The sequence below is a fragment of the Lithobates pipiens genome, unplaced genomic scaffold (genome assembly GCF_037356315.1).
Source record: "Lithobates pipiens isolate NorthernLeopardFrog02 unplaced genomic scaffold, aLitPip1_a1.2 Scaffold_8, whole genome shotgun sequence".
NCBI lineage: Eukaryota > Metazoa > Chordata > Amphibia > Anura > Ranidae > Lithobates > Lithobates pipiens.
Window position 1 is genome coordinate 347,765,807 of NW_027507903.1, and position 15,115 is coordinate 347,780,921.

A 15,115-nucleotide genomic window follows, 5' to 3' on the forward strand; every position below is an offset into this window, starting at 1 on the left:
GTGCAATGTCTTGGCGGATTACGATACTTTATTACTTGAAAGCAAGTTGAGGCTGCAGGGAAAACATGCGTATGTGAAAGTCATCAGTACCTCAAAAAAAAATTAATGCAATGTCAGCCAACAATAGATGAAACATGCATAGCTTGTATAGTACAAAACCCCTGGAGACTCATTTATATTACTGGAAAGTTCTGTCTGAGCCATCTAAATACAGTTTTCACACATGATTAAAGGCCAGCAAATTCAATTACTGACTGTTTAATTCCAGGATGAAATAAAGGAAACCCACAAAGGAAATCCATGTTCGGAGAGATATACGGGTTACCACTGCTTACTGATCCTCCTAAAATACTGGTTGCTTGATTACATTTTTTTTCTTTTTTTAAATAACAAAAACAAAACATGTTAGGCTTTCACATTCGTCCATTTTTCATCCATCGGACATCAATGCATTCCTATGGAAAAACAGATGACAATGGATGACAACAAATGGTCATTCACTTGCATCCGTTTTCATGCGCTTTCGTTTTTTTTAATGGCTGAAAGCCCTATATTTCATCCGTCAAATAAATTAATGTTAGTGGACGACATCTGCTTACATCCTATCCGCTAACATCCGTTTTTGAACTCTTTTTTTCACTCTGTAAACACACTGTATATTGGCTGGTTGCTAAGGAGGAGGCCAAGAAGTTGGCCGCTGCATCCTTAACAACCGATGACTCATCAGCATTCAGCAGGCTTCACCGCTGACAGCTGCATGTAAAAAAAAAAAAAAAGAAGGATTAAGGAAAAATCGGCGTGAGGTCCGCAATAAATCCCTACCTTACCCTTATCCAAGCATGCTGCCCGGCATGTCAGGAAAAGCACGCCCCCTCCCTCCTGAACCATACCAGGCCGCATGCCCTCAACATGGGGGGGGAGGGTGCAGAGCCGCCTCAAAGCACCTTGCCCCCATGTTTATGGGGATTCTTGATAAGTCCTTTATTAAAAAAAATAGCTCAGAGCTGTCTTCTCCCGCCACATTCTCTCCCACGCTGCCGGTTACCCACTAAAAACAAAAAAAAGCCGCTATTCTCCTGAGGCTATCTACCTCTGTTGTGTTGTCCCCCGCTGTCCGACATCTCTTACATAGCCATGGGGTGTGGCCATCCAATGCCGTCACAAGGGGCAGGCTTTCCGGGTGACATCATCAGATGGCCACGCCCTGTGGCTATATAAGCGATGTCAGACAGCAGAGGACAACTCAATGGAGGAAGACCGCCGCAGGAGAAGAGCTTTTTTGTTTTCAGCGGGTGTGAGGAAGAAGACAGCGGCGCGGGAGAAATGGCGGCAGGAGAAGATGGCTCTGAGCTATTTTTTATAGTAAAAGGACTTGTCAAAAACCATCTCTTTTTTTTACATTTCACTGCTTTTTTGGGGTGAATGGGTAGGGGTATGATGTACCCATCCACATGGGGGGGCGGGATCTGGGGGCCCCCCCTTGTTAAGCCCAATAAGCTCCCCTGCCCACAAACCCCAGCAACCACTGACAAGGCATGTCAGAAAGAGGCAGATCCCCCCCAAAGCACCCACCCCTCCCCCACATTGAGGGCATGCGGCCTGATATGTTATGGCGTTTGCCAATCACCTCCCTTTCCTGACCTGCCGGGCAGCATGCTCGGATAAGGGTCTGATATAAATTTGTGGGGGGGGGTGCCATTTTTTTTGATGGCGTTGGGTCTGTTGTGGACCTGAAGGGCCCAGTGTGGACCTTGGGGGGGGGGGGCGGCGGCACTATAATGCATTTACTAGCTAGAAGATACCTTTATGTTCACAAGCTTGTTGCACTGCGTTTGGCATTTTCATGACTTCTTATGGCTGTTTTTCAACAACGGCTGTCTTCTTGCCACTCTCCCATAAAGGCCAGATTTGTGGAGATTGTGGAGTACTAATGAAGTACTAATGGTTGTCCAGAGCTGCGGATTTCTACAGCGTCTCCAGAGTTACTATGGGCCTCTTTGGTTGCTGCTCTGATTAATGCACTCCTTGCCCAGCCTGTCAGTTTAGGTGGATGGCCACGTTTTGGTAGGCTTGCAGTTGTGTCATACCATTTCCATTTTCTCATTATGAATTGAACAGTGCTCTGAGATGTTCAAAGCTTGGGATAATATAAATATATATAAAATTTTTTTTTTTTTTTTTTTATAACCTAGCCCTGCTTTAAAACTTCCCCACAACTTTATCCCGGACCTGTGTGGTGCGTTCCTTGGCCTTCATGATGCTGTTTGTTCACTAAGGTTCTCAAACAAATCACGGAGGGCTTCACAGAACAGCTGTATTTATACTGAGATTAAATTACACACGGGGGACTCTATTTACCAATTAGGTGACTTCTGAAGGCAATCTAGGGGTATCAGAGTAAAGGGGGGGCAGAATACAAATGCACGCCACACTTTTCAGATATTTGTCAAAAATGTTGAAAACCATTTATCATTTTCCTTCCACTTCACAATTATGTGTGACTTTGTGTTGGTCTATCACATAAAATCCCAATAAAATACATTTGCGTTTTTGGTTGCAACATGGGGGTAAGAATACTTGGGAGGTACGAATACTTTTTCAAGGCACTGTAAATAGATGACGTTTTGTACTGACCACAGTCAACACTACCTGATCTCCTGTTACTTCACATACTAGCGTTTCTAATGTGAAGAAAAGGAAAGATGGTTTTAATGCATAATCAGGACAAGTCTAAAATGTCTGAAGCAATATGTTCCTAGGGCACACGTTTATTTCTAGCTCAGACTCAGGAATCCTTGTGTAGCGTCCACCACCTTTAGGTGGGTGCTAAATAGCTCAGATAAGCTAAGTGTTAGGTAAATTTAACCAGGACCTTCCACTTTAAGGCCTGGTTGTCTGTTTTGGGAGAGGAGTAACAGTAGAGAGGGAAGGGTGTGGCCACCTGCATTCTGCCCTGAAAGATCTCCCTTACCTTCCATTGGAAATGTTCTGGAAGGAAGGCAGGCTGGGGACTGGGGTGCAGGCAGTTTGTATGGAGAGCCCTGGAATAATTAAATTGCATTGGCAGGGGCAGGCCTCGCATATAAACTGGGGGTCACATGCTCCAGAGGGAAAATGGGAAGGGTCTGGAGCAGAGAAGCAGCAGAAATGTAACCCACAAAGAGCAGGCTTGAAGGCCTGGGGGTTCAGAGACCCCAGCGCTGGATAGCAGGAACTAGACCTGAAGGCCTGAGGGTTCAGAGACCTCAGTGCTGGATGGTTCAACAAAAACTAAGCCACCATGTAACTCCAGAAGTGGACTGGGCATCTCAAGCTGGGATGTTTCCAACCGTGCGGATTGGGAAGAAGCTGCAAACAGGACACATTAGACTGGGATCGGCTTTCGGTGGCAATCATGGACTGTTGGTGGGAGAGTGCAAAGGGGGGCGCAACCCAGTGGTGCTTATTCATCCAAGACTTTCCTGAACTGACGCTGGAGGATTACAGGAGTCAAGATATGCAGGTGAGGCCTGGGGCTTCCAGCATCCATTTACCCCAATGCTTTTCAGAGGGGTATTGGTCAGTTCACTATAGGAAAGGACTTTAATTACACTCAGGAACCAGAAAGAGAGGCAGCTCATATTTCCCTGATCAACATGTAACATTCTGCAAGCAAGTGAATAAACGTTTCTGTTCAAAGTTTAATGGACTGTCTGCTGTGTTGTGATATTCACGCAGGGGTGGAAGAACGGACGCCGTTAACAGGTAGGTATAAACAAACCCAGCAGCTCCCAAGGGAGTAGTGCGCTACAATTGTGCATCACTATAATGCATTTACTAGCTAGAAGATGCCTTTATGTTCACAAGCTGGTTGCACTGCATTTGGCAGTTTCATGACTGGGTCAAAGTACCTTCCAAAATTGTACACCGCTTTTAATGTGATTTTATTACTAATGAACACTGTCATTTATTATACTTACTGTAATACAGAAAATTATCTGCATCTATCAAACAACCTTAATGGAGCTTTAAGTATCTATTGCATCATTACCAAGCTCTTTGTTTTTAATAAAGACCATTTTCTGATTAAAAGTTTCCATTTTCCATAGGTGCCTAGGAAAATAAAGCTTTACTGTTCAGACAGTGCAGGCCTATCACCATTTTAACATCACAACGATAGAGAATACACAAATAGGTGCCATATCTTTAGTGCCCACTATTTAGGATCTGCCAATGGGCTAAACAAGCACTGCAACACTGAGATGCAAAATGGGGTGATAAGAAATGTGCTCCCCTAGAGATAGGAGTTCCAGTGGTGCAGTAATGTGGGAGCTTTCAATCCAAAGCCAAAATGTGGTAACAAAAGTTGCTTTTCTACATGTGAACGTACAGATTTACTACAAAAATACTATGTACGGACTCCTTTACCTCTGAGGGCCGGTTCACACTGCCACGGCTTGTCATGCAGCAAAGTCTCATACCAAGTTGTGCCCCATTAACAGCAATGGAACCATTCTAATTGGTGTGACTCAAGTCACTCCGACTTAGAAAAAGGTTCCCTATGGTCAGCAGTCATACCACATTCCTTTTACCCACCAAATTGCTTTAATTAGGGTACCACAAGAGAGAGTGTAAGGGCTTGTGCACACTAGCAATAGTTTCTGAAGAACGATCCAGATTCAGATCGCTTTTCAGAGTGTATTTGACAGGTAGTGAGGAGATGCTGTAATGCCTCCTTAACACCTGCTTTAAAAGAGAAGTATGTTTTTTTTTTTTAGATTCATGCTTACCTCGGTGGATGGAGCATCAGACCAATGCTGCAGCTGTGCCCTGGCATCTCTGCACTGAGAACCGATCCACCAAACACTGCCAATGGCTCAGTTCTCACTCTTTTTTTTTTTTTTTTTTAAATAACAGTTAGCTGACAGTCAGCATCTCTCTTGCTCTGATCCTCCATGCTCACTGGAGTGCTGAGCTGTGGAGGGGAGGGGAGCACCCGGCTCAACAGCTCACTGAGATTGATATCAATCAAGGCAGCTGGCAGATCCAGACTTGGGAAGTCGGGATGATGCGCTGCCTCGATTTGATGGCAGTCACGTCATCGGAGCACGTACTTCAGACAGCTCTCCGCTAAAAACAGGTCGCACGAGTGCAAAACTAAATTGCACTCCTGTAACCCAGAGGAAAAGCCCAGCCTAGAAAGCTCTGGCTGCACTTCTCCTTTAACCACTTGAACCCTTCACTGGCACACGGCAACTGCAGGGCATTTACAGAGCAGTCCCTTTCATTTGATTGCAATAGAGGGTACACTATTACAGTAAGTCTTTTTGCATTGCTTTATAATGACATCTGAACATAGGGTCACTATAATAAACTAATATGGTATGTGGCTAAAATTTTAGGACTTACCTTTAGTTGAATCTTGAAGCACCAAATTCTCCAGAGAAAGCCAATCTGAATTGAGCCTCTTAACTAGCTTGTAGGCATTCACAGGATGAGCAAGAAATCCCTCAGGATCAAGAGAAGATTTACTTGTCAAATCTTCTATTTGGGAAGCCCAGCTGTAAACACCAAAAATTGAAAGCAAAGTGTTATTCTGTTTATACGGAATGTTTGGGTGTCTTCAACCACTCATTATGCTCAATTCACAAATCTGCTTCCATTTTCTTAACCATTATCTTCTTCTCATCGTGCCTTATTTTTTCTCATACCTCTTAAGCTGGCTATAGATGGAACTTTGTTTTTTTTTTGATTCAGCCAGCCAAATTTTGATCCATGAATGGCCAGTTTTAAAGCATAACATTATTACGATTGTGCTGGGCTGCCCCTTTTCATAACATCCAAGTATTCACAAACATGCTTGCATATTCTGGCACACTCATCTTCCAGTATGCCCTTCCCCTCATTAATGACTAAAATCTTTGTCCAGTCTAATTCCAGGCCTAAAAACCTTCTTCCTCTGCCATTATGAAGTGAGGAATGACACGACTTCTGCACCGAGTTAGTGCCCTGGCATCTGGCTTCATCTTATAAAATACAGAAAATAAGATGAGAGCGTACACTGCACTATGCATGCACCGCTGGAGCTAGAAGAGACCTAGCCAAAAAGTTTTTTTTTTCTTTTTTTTGTCAACAGTGCGGTTCTACTTTAATTTTAAGGTTAAAGGCATTGTAAACCTTTGCGGTTTTCCAACTTAAAGCGGTGTTTCAGCTGAAAACATTTTTTTTTTTTTTAAGTCAGCAGCTTAAAAAAATAAATAAAAAAAAGAAGTAGTTGCTGACTTTTAATAAGGAGACTTGCCTTTCCAGGGCGCCTGCGATGTCGGCCGCCAAGGCCGACGTGTCCCCTGGCTCTCGGGTCCCAGCGCTGCCATCTTCACTAATGGAAACAGGCAGTGGAGCCTTGCGGCTTCACTGCCCATTACCTACTGCACATGCGCGAGTCGCGCGGCGGTTTGTGAATGGGATGCGCTGTATTAGGGAACACACAGTTCCCAGAAAACAGCAAGCCCCATTACCCAGAAGACAACACGACAAGGAGAGAAGAAGAAGAAGATCACAGAGGAGCAGGAAGAATGCAGATTAGGAAGACTGCCTAGCAACAGGGATTTCTGACAAGGTAACATTTATTATTTTATTTTTCAAAATGTTTTTTTATTTTTTTAAGAATATTAATGATTTTTTTTTTGTGTGGCCCTCCACTTTAATGCATTAAGGTGAAAAACCTTCTATGGTACAGCAGCCCCCCTTTTACTTACCTGAACCCGATCTTTCCAGTGACGAGAATGAGCCCAGCAGCTCCAGCCGCTGTCTCAGGTCCTCATTGGATAGATTGATAGCAACAGCAGACGGGGGGCGGGGCCGAGTCCATGGGGGCACTCGATAAGGAGTAGCCGCCAGGAGAGCCCAGAAAAGGAGGATTGGTGCTGCTGTGCAAAACCCTTGCACAGAGCAGGTCAGTATAACGTTTGTTAGTTAAAAAAACAAAAAAACAAAAAAAAAACCTTTACAAAATCACTTTAACCACTTCCCACCCGGCCAATGCACATATACGGCCGGGTGGGAGCCGTCTACTCCTGATAGGACGTTCAGGAAGTCCATCAGGAGGAGCGAGATCGCGCGCGCGCGTGCCCGCGCAGCGGCGCGATCCCGATGCGCCCGTGTCACCGGGACACGGCGCATCTCAGATCGGCAGGAGGGCTCTGTGATTGGCCCTCCTGATCACATGACGGCCATGTCCAATCACGGCCGTCATGTGATGTAAACAAACAGCCGGTTGCTAGGCAATCGGCTCCTCCTCTCCTCACACAGAAGTCATCGCTGAGGAGAGGAGAGCAGAACGCTGCAGCCGGCTGATGATCAGTGAGTATGAGCTGTTTTTTACAGCTTTTTACTCACTGATCTTCAGTCTAGTGTAATACGCACAACACACCACACAGTGTAAACACAGTCCCCACATATGTCCCCATAACACACATGTCCCCAAAACATACATGTCCCCAAAAAATAAAAACACATGTCCCTAATAATAAAAACATGTCCCCCACATATGTCCCACTAAAATCACTTGTCCCAATGATTATGTGCACACATATGTACATGATCATTTGCGTACATATGTCCGTGATCACACAAACCAATTATTATACACTTAACGGAATTTTTTTTACCAAAAACATGTAGCAGAATACATTTTGGCTTAAATTTATGACAAAATTTGATTTTATTGGATTTCTTTTAAAATAGAAAAAAGGAAATATTGTTTTTTTTCCAAATTTCCGCTTTTTTGCGCTTATATCGCAAAAAATAAAAAACGGAGTTGTGAATAAATACCACCAAAATAAAGCTCTATTTGTGTGAACAAAATGATAAAAATTTCATTTGGGTACAGTGTAGAATGACCGCGCAATTGTCACTGAAAGCGCGAGAGCGATGAAAGCTGAAAATTGGGCTGGGAAGGAAGGGGGCGAAAGTGCCCTGTATTGTAGTGGTTAAGTTCACTCTTTGGGAAAAATGATAAAATATACATATTTTTGTAGAAACAAACAAAAAAAAAGTGCTTTTATTATTCCCCCCCCCCCCTCACAAGCTTGTAGAGCATTGCACCTGTAATCAGTAGATCACAGGTGCAATGTCAGGCCTCCTCCTATCTGTACAGACAGCAAAAGAACAGGAGGAATCAATGAACAACGAGAGCACTCACGAGCGGTGGATGGCAGACAGTAGCTGTTGTTCATTCATTCACAGATCACTGTAAATAAATGATGCCGGTGTTTAGGTAGAGCCCCGCTGTTTTTGAAACGTGACACAGAGTGCGAGGAGAAAAACCCCCGCTCACTATCATAGGGGGGAGGATCAGGGGGAACTGCTGGAGCATGTTACACCCTAAATATGGATGTAACATAACATGCTCTCAAAGGTGAACTCATCCTTTAACTACTAATAATGCTATCAACCTGCAGTCCAAGTAAATGTTCTTGTACTGTACTGCCTGTTACCTGCTGTCATGGATATTCATGGGTACCCACAAGTATCCAAACTAGTGCTGGTAATGTGAAAGTCACTAGAGGGCAAGGCCGGGCACTCTAAGCAGCAACTTCTATTGAGGACTTGACTCAAAGTAGTCATTTACTGCAGGTTCTATGTATAGGATTTTACCATGGAGAAGTTATTTTAGCTTTTAAAACGACTCAGCTGTATGGGCCGCAAAATCTATGCACAGATGAAAATTACAGCTCTGGAATCAAAAATAGAAGCATGATACAAACCCAAAAAAAAAAAAAAAAACACATGCAGAGGATAATCTAAAATGAGAGGGGTTATACGGAGCTGCCATTATTCCCAAACACTGAAATTGCTGCCTGGTAATGAGCAAGAAATGTCCAGTTACTGATGTCAAGACACGGCTTGTATCAGCTTTCTTGGTCTCGGCTGGGTTAAGAGGCAAAATAACTTTTTCTTGGATTTTTATCCTAAAATCCGTAAAATTAAAAAACACCAGTGCACAATATAGAACTTAATGACAGGTGCTCTTTAAAAACAGATGAAACAATAACAGCAAGCTAGAAGAATGCCTATGGCTAGAACAGTAACCGCATTTTTACCTTTTGATTTTTTCCAGCCGTTCTTCTTCTTCTCTAATGTACTCTTTCAGAGACTGTACAAGATCTCTCTCTTTGTATATCAAGTCTGTCATTTGACCTGAAGAAAAAACAAAGTCATTTTTTTTCTATAATTCAGACAAGAAAAATCAGTTATTTATATTATCCAAAATAAGTATATAGATGTTACAAAGTAAGCATATAGATCAGTGATTCTCAACCAGGGTTCCATGGAACCCTAGGGTTCCTCCAGAGGTTGCTAGGGGTTCCTTCAGCATTGGGCAATTTATGCCTCTCAGATAAGTTCCCACTGACACCGTTGTTCTTTTTAGCTATCTGTAAGGGGTAATTCTTCCCAATGACCACACGTGTAAGGACCATTCTTCCCACTGACCATTATACTATTGTATCATGAGTTGTAGATTTGTCATTTTTAGCAGGGGTTCCCCAAGACCGGATAACTATTTCAAGGGTTCCTCTGTTGAAAAGGTTGAGAAAGGCTGATATAAATGGTAACAAAACTCACAGACCCCAGGGATGCTCATGTAAGCCCTCTTGTTGCCCTATGAAAAGAGACCTATGATGGATCAGAGAGCAATACAGATGCGGCTTAAATACATGCTTTTTTAGTTTGATGGCTCAACAGGGTTTTCAAATGGCAATACCACACTAAACCGTGAGCCTAGCAGCCGGTTTCCTGGTGCAGCACAGGCCCATAGTTGAATGGGTCTCATTCCGTGACTGTACTGCCCACTGAAAGCAATCAGGAGGAGAACTTTTGCTGCAACCCTGTCCAGCTGCCTTTGCAGAATACTGTGTTACTAAAACCAGGGACCCTGCATCCACTAGACATGTGCAAAAGGAAAAAAATTGTTTTGTTTCGTTTTAATTCGTTAATTCATTAATTTCGTTTAGTTATATTCGTTAACTTCCTTAAATTCGTTTTCGGATTTCGTTTAGTTTTCTACCGAATTCGAAAAATCGGCCACATTTGGGGTTTCTAGCTATAAGTGACCCCGAGATATGTGGCCCCAAAATCGGGTCGCAAAATGTTAATAGAGCAGAGAATGACATTTTGCGACCTGATTTTGGGGCCACTTATCTCGGGGTCACTTATAGCTAGAAACCCCAAATTTGGTATGCAAACACAATAATACTAGCTCTACAATATATCCAAATTTGAAGTGTCTAGCACCAAGTGACCCCGAGATACATGGCCTTAAAGTCGGGTCACAAAATATTTTCGAATGCGGTTGAAATAATGTTGAATCATGTTGAAATCATTTCAAATGCAGTTGAAATAATGTCGAATCATGTTGAAATAATTTCGAATGCATTAGAAATTATTTCAACATGATTCAACATTATTTCAACCGCATTCGAAAATATTTTGTGACCCGACTTTAGGGCAATGTATCTCAGGGTCACTTGGTGCTAGACACTTCAAATTTGGTTATGTTGTAGTGCTAGTACCATTGTGTTTGCATACCAAATTTGGGGTTTCTAGCTATAAGTGACCCTGAGATATGTGGCCCCAAAATCGGGTCGCAAAAAGGCATTCTCTGCTCCAATAACTAATAACATTTTGCGACCCGATTTTGGGGCCACATATCTCGGGGTTACTTATAGCTAGAACCCCCAAATTTGGTATGCAAACACAATGGTACTAGCACTAGAACATATCCAAATTTGAAGTGTCTAGCACCAAGTGACCCCGAGATACATGGCCTTAAAGTCGGGTCACAAAATATTTTTGAATGCGGTTGAAATAATGTCGAATCATGTCGAAATCATTTCGAATGCAGTTGAAATAATGTCAAATCATGTTGAAATCATTTCGAATGCAGTTGAAATAATGTCGAATCATGTTGAAATAATTTAGAATGCGGTTGAAATAATTTCGAATCATGTCGAATTCATTCAAATTAATTTGTTATATTTCTTTCGTATTCGTTGTAATTTGTTATTTTTTTTATTCGGACATTCGGATGCATCCGAATGTCCGAAAGATGCAAAATTCGTCCGGATTTCAATTCGTTACGAAACGAATTGCACAAGCCTAGCATCCACTATATCTGGTCACCCACAGTACACAGATCATACAAATGCAATAATTTTAGTAAATATAAACTGCTAAATAACTTTATTCATCAGCAGTTAGAACTTCTTATGACTTCTATCAGTGTCTGCTTAAAGCAGTCTTCAGTCTCTCCTAATTGTCCAATGAGGCCGCAGGACCCTGACCCTCTTATCACATGCACGCTCCAAGAAATACATTTAAAAAAAAAAAAAAAGAAGTCATCAGCAATACACACCAAACTGAGAATCTGCAGCTTGTCCCCAAGGCTCTGTTCTATCAGCAGATATATATTGGGGACAGCAAGAGAAGGGGAGGATCAGAGAAGACAGGATCAAACAGCCTTTTTACACAATGCACAGAATTAACCCCTTAGGTTCCACAGTGAGTATAACAAGCATGATTTACTGCATATACAGATGGATTTTACTGTTGCGGGTTTAGTAACAATTTAAGGGGATAATATATTCAATGATGCCCATAAAAAAATAGAAAAAATAAAATAAAAAAAAGTGTAATGTTGCTTTAAAGAGGAAGTAAACCCTGATGAGTTTACTTCCTCTTTCATTCCCTGCAAAGGCAAAGCATAATGGACTACTATGCATCGCATAGTAGCCCATTATGTGTCACTTACCTGACACAGGAGCCAGCGAAGTCGCCGCTGTCCCCTGTAGTCCGCCGCATCCATCTTGCTGGTGGCGTCTCGCAGCTCCGCCGCTGTCATTCGGCGGAGCCGCGATGACGTCACTCCCGCGCATGCGCACGGGAGCCGACACGTGCGGCAGATCCATTGTTGGAAATGCCGCGCTCAGTGCGCCTGCGAGTCGCTGTCTACGGCGCATGCGCCGTAGACAGCGGTGCCTGTCTTTAGGCAAATATCTCCTAAACCGTATAGGTTTAGGAGATATTTCTTGGACCTACAGGTAAGCCTTAATCTAGGCTTACCTGTAGGTCAAAGTGGTTTGTAAGGGTTTACAACCACTTTAAACTCGTCATTGAAATGTGCAGAAGCTTTTTTTTGGCAGAACTACACATTTTGGCTCCAAAATACTTCAATGGGTGTGCTTGGGGAAATGTGCATAATTAGCAGTTTTTAATTGGTTAAAAAATGCATTCATTCATTTAAACAGGGTGTCAAAGCACCACAACAGACCAGGAAACTAAATACACACCCAGGCCCTTTTTGCTGATGTACATTCAAAATAAGTGCATGTTGAATACAAGGAAAAGGAGAGTAGGCCTGTTTCAAGGCCCCCCCCCTTTTCCTATGGGATCTTGACAGGAGCGGTTTCAAGGCCCCCCTCACCGATTTTGAAAGCAACAGGGGTCTATTAGGGCTTAGTTAGGGCAGTTAGAGCTGGAAAATTCGGGTATATGCCCCCGTTTCATGATCAGTCAAAATGGGTCATATAACCTCATGGAAGGTTCCAGAATGTCTGGGTGTCAATATATACAGGACCCCCTCAATAGGTCTGGGGCCATTCAGAGCGAGGACCATACAGCGGAGCTCTGAGCATATCACTATCACGGTGCTGGTGTCAGTGCTCTCTATCTCTGTGCTGGTGTCAGTGCTCAGCCTCTATCCCGGTGTCAGTGAGGGAGATAGCAGCGGAGAAGCCAAATCAGCAGGCAGTGCCAGCACCATGTCTGAGGATCAGCACTGTACTGGCACCTCCGGACCACTGCAGTGGAGCCCTGCATAGGTGGTGTAATGGCCGTGCAGAGGGAGGGGTCAGGGGCTCAAGCACAGGTTGGCACACTGGGACACTGGCACAGGACTGCGCTGCCCTAACTGTGGCACTGATCATCTCCCACACCCCCTTCATAGCCTGGCCTGACCTTGCCTCTCCTCCATGGCCTTCATGCACTCCTGAATTGACAAAACTTTGCAGATAAAAAAAAGAATGCTTGTCGTCGATCCCAGATTCACTTAATACTTCTGGTATGTCAGTGTCCATGTTGTGGGACTATGTGTGCACAGCTAGTAAGTATTTTGTGGCTGAAAATATGACCTGGAGGTTTTTAAGGTTCGCCTGCCATTAAAGTCAATGGGGCCGCCAAACTTTTGGCCGTGTTCGCGCAACGTTACATCGGAAGTTCATCCATCACTACCTAGTAATACAGTGGTTCTTCAGTTCCTTACAAATAAAGGCATTTGTTTTGCCTTCAACGACAGTCAGTGTAGATGGAATGCTAACCAGAAATATAAAAAATGAATGTGCGTTGTGTACTTGTTCTCATCCAGTAACTGTTTTCGAAAAATGGCCATCAATAACCAAACACAACCTTAAAGAGATTTTTTATTCTCAAAAGCAACCACCCCGGGGAATTGAACACATATTCTCCCATGGCTCCATTGCTATCTAAACAGCAATGTGGCAACGCTATTAAAGGCTTTTCAGATGGTTTACTTCCTCCTTTTATTGAGACAGGTTGTACTATGCTTAACAACTTAAAATCGGTAGCTGAACACCTGCAGATGGTTTCAAAAAAGTTGGAAAAAGAACTACAGGAAGGTCGGATTTCTGAGCCTTTTGAATTTCCACCGATTCAGAATTTTCTTTTATCTCCTTTAGGTTTAGTTTCTAAAAAAGAACTGCATTCCTGTTGTTTAAAGTGGTTGTATACTCCATTTTTTTACTTTTACCTACAGGAAAGCCTATAATAAGGCTGTACGGTTTAGGAGATATTCTGCAGCGGCGCATGCGCACAAGGGGATTCTCGGCCTGAAAATCCGGCAGTGGCCGGCCGGCCGGAATGAAATCTCCCGCGCGCATGCGCGGGAGTGACGATATCGCGGCTCCGGCCACTCACAGCGCCGGAGCCGCGATACCCGGAAGAAATGCCAAGGGAGCATGTCGGCTCCCTCGGCGTGGATCGGGCCAGATGTCGGGGCCTCGTTCTAAGGTAAGTATTTCATAATGAGCTAGTATGCGGTGCATACTAGCTCATTATGCCTTTTGCTTTGCAGGTTTAAAAAAAAAAAAAAAAATGGGCGGGTTTACTACCGCTTTAATACATCATTTGTCTTTCCCTCAGGGTCCGTCATTAAATTATCAAATAGATAAATACTCTCTTTCTTCAGTTAACTATACATCTTTTGATTATGCTATACAGAAAATAAGATTGTTAGGCAGTAATGCTTTGTTAGCTAAAGTGGACATTAACGCAGCTTTTAGATTGCTGTCTATACACCCAAGTTGTTTTAGCTTATTGGGTTTTCACTTTAATAACAAAATTTTATTTTTATAGATCTCTTCCCATGGGATGTTCCCTTTGTTGCTTTTATTTCAAATCTTTTTCCACTTTCTTGGAATGGGTAGTGACAGTGGAATCGGGCTCATCTTTTTTGATACATTAGCTCGATCTACACAATGTATTTATTTTTTACAAGTCTTCACTTCAGTTTGTAAAAAATTCTGAGTACCTTTGGCTAATGAAAAGACAATTTGGACTACAACATGTTTGGAATTTCTAGGCATCACAATAGACACAGTAGAAAGGTAGTTTAGACTTCCTTTAGAGAAGGTTGATAGGATTACCTTATTACTGATGTGGGTCAACAAAAAACATTAGATTTAATATTAAAATATCAAACAAGATATTCATTATATTAAGTTGTCTTGCCCTAATTTGGTGATCGTATTTTCCAAAATCATTCCACGTTTACGTTGGCTTGAGTCTGTTGTATTAAAACCATTTGAGAAAGTTTGGAAAAGGATCAATTTACCCATTGCAAAATTCATGCAGCCTACCTACGTTTAATTCAGACATTTTGACTTGGAAGGTGGCCTTCCAGGTCTATATTGGAACGACGGGGTACATTTGTCAGAAATTCACCTGGACATCCTAAATTTAGAATTTCAGAATTGTATTGAGTTGGCTGCGGGCTTGTGGGGGGGGGGGGGGGGGGTGTGACAGGCGGTTATTTCAGCTTGAGAGTCTGAGTGGTTGAGCT

General features: G+C 42.9%; 1 protein-coding gene across 3 annotated transcripts in view; it reads right to left on the bottom strand.

Moving 5' to 3' along the window:
* Window positions 1-15,115, bottom strand: part of P4HA2 (prolyl 4-hydroxylase subunit alpha 2) — a 190,094-nt gene that overhangs the window by 119,957 nt on the left and 55,022 nt on the right. For all 3 annotated transcript variants that reach the window (XM_077473270.1, XM_077473271.1, XM_077473272.1), the window contains exons 3-4: window positions 9,084-9,180; window positions 5,389-5,540 (exon numbers count right to left, since the gene is read on the bottom strand). In XM_077473270.1, the coding sequence (XP_077329396.1) occupies window positions 5,389-5,540; window positions 9,084-9,180 (249 nt within the window). The remainder of the gene's footprint in view (window positions 1-5,388; window positions 5,541-9,083; window positions 9,181-15,115) is intronic.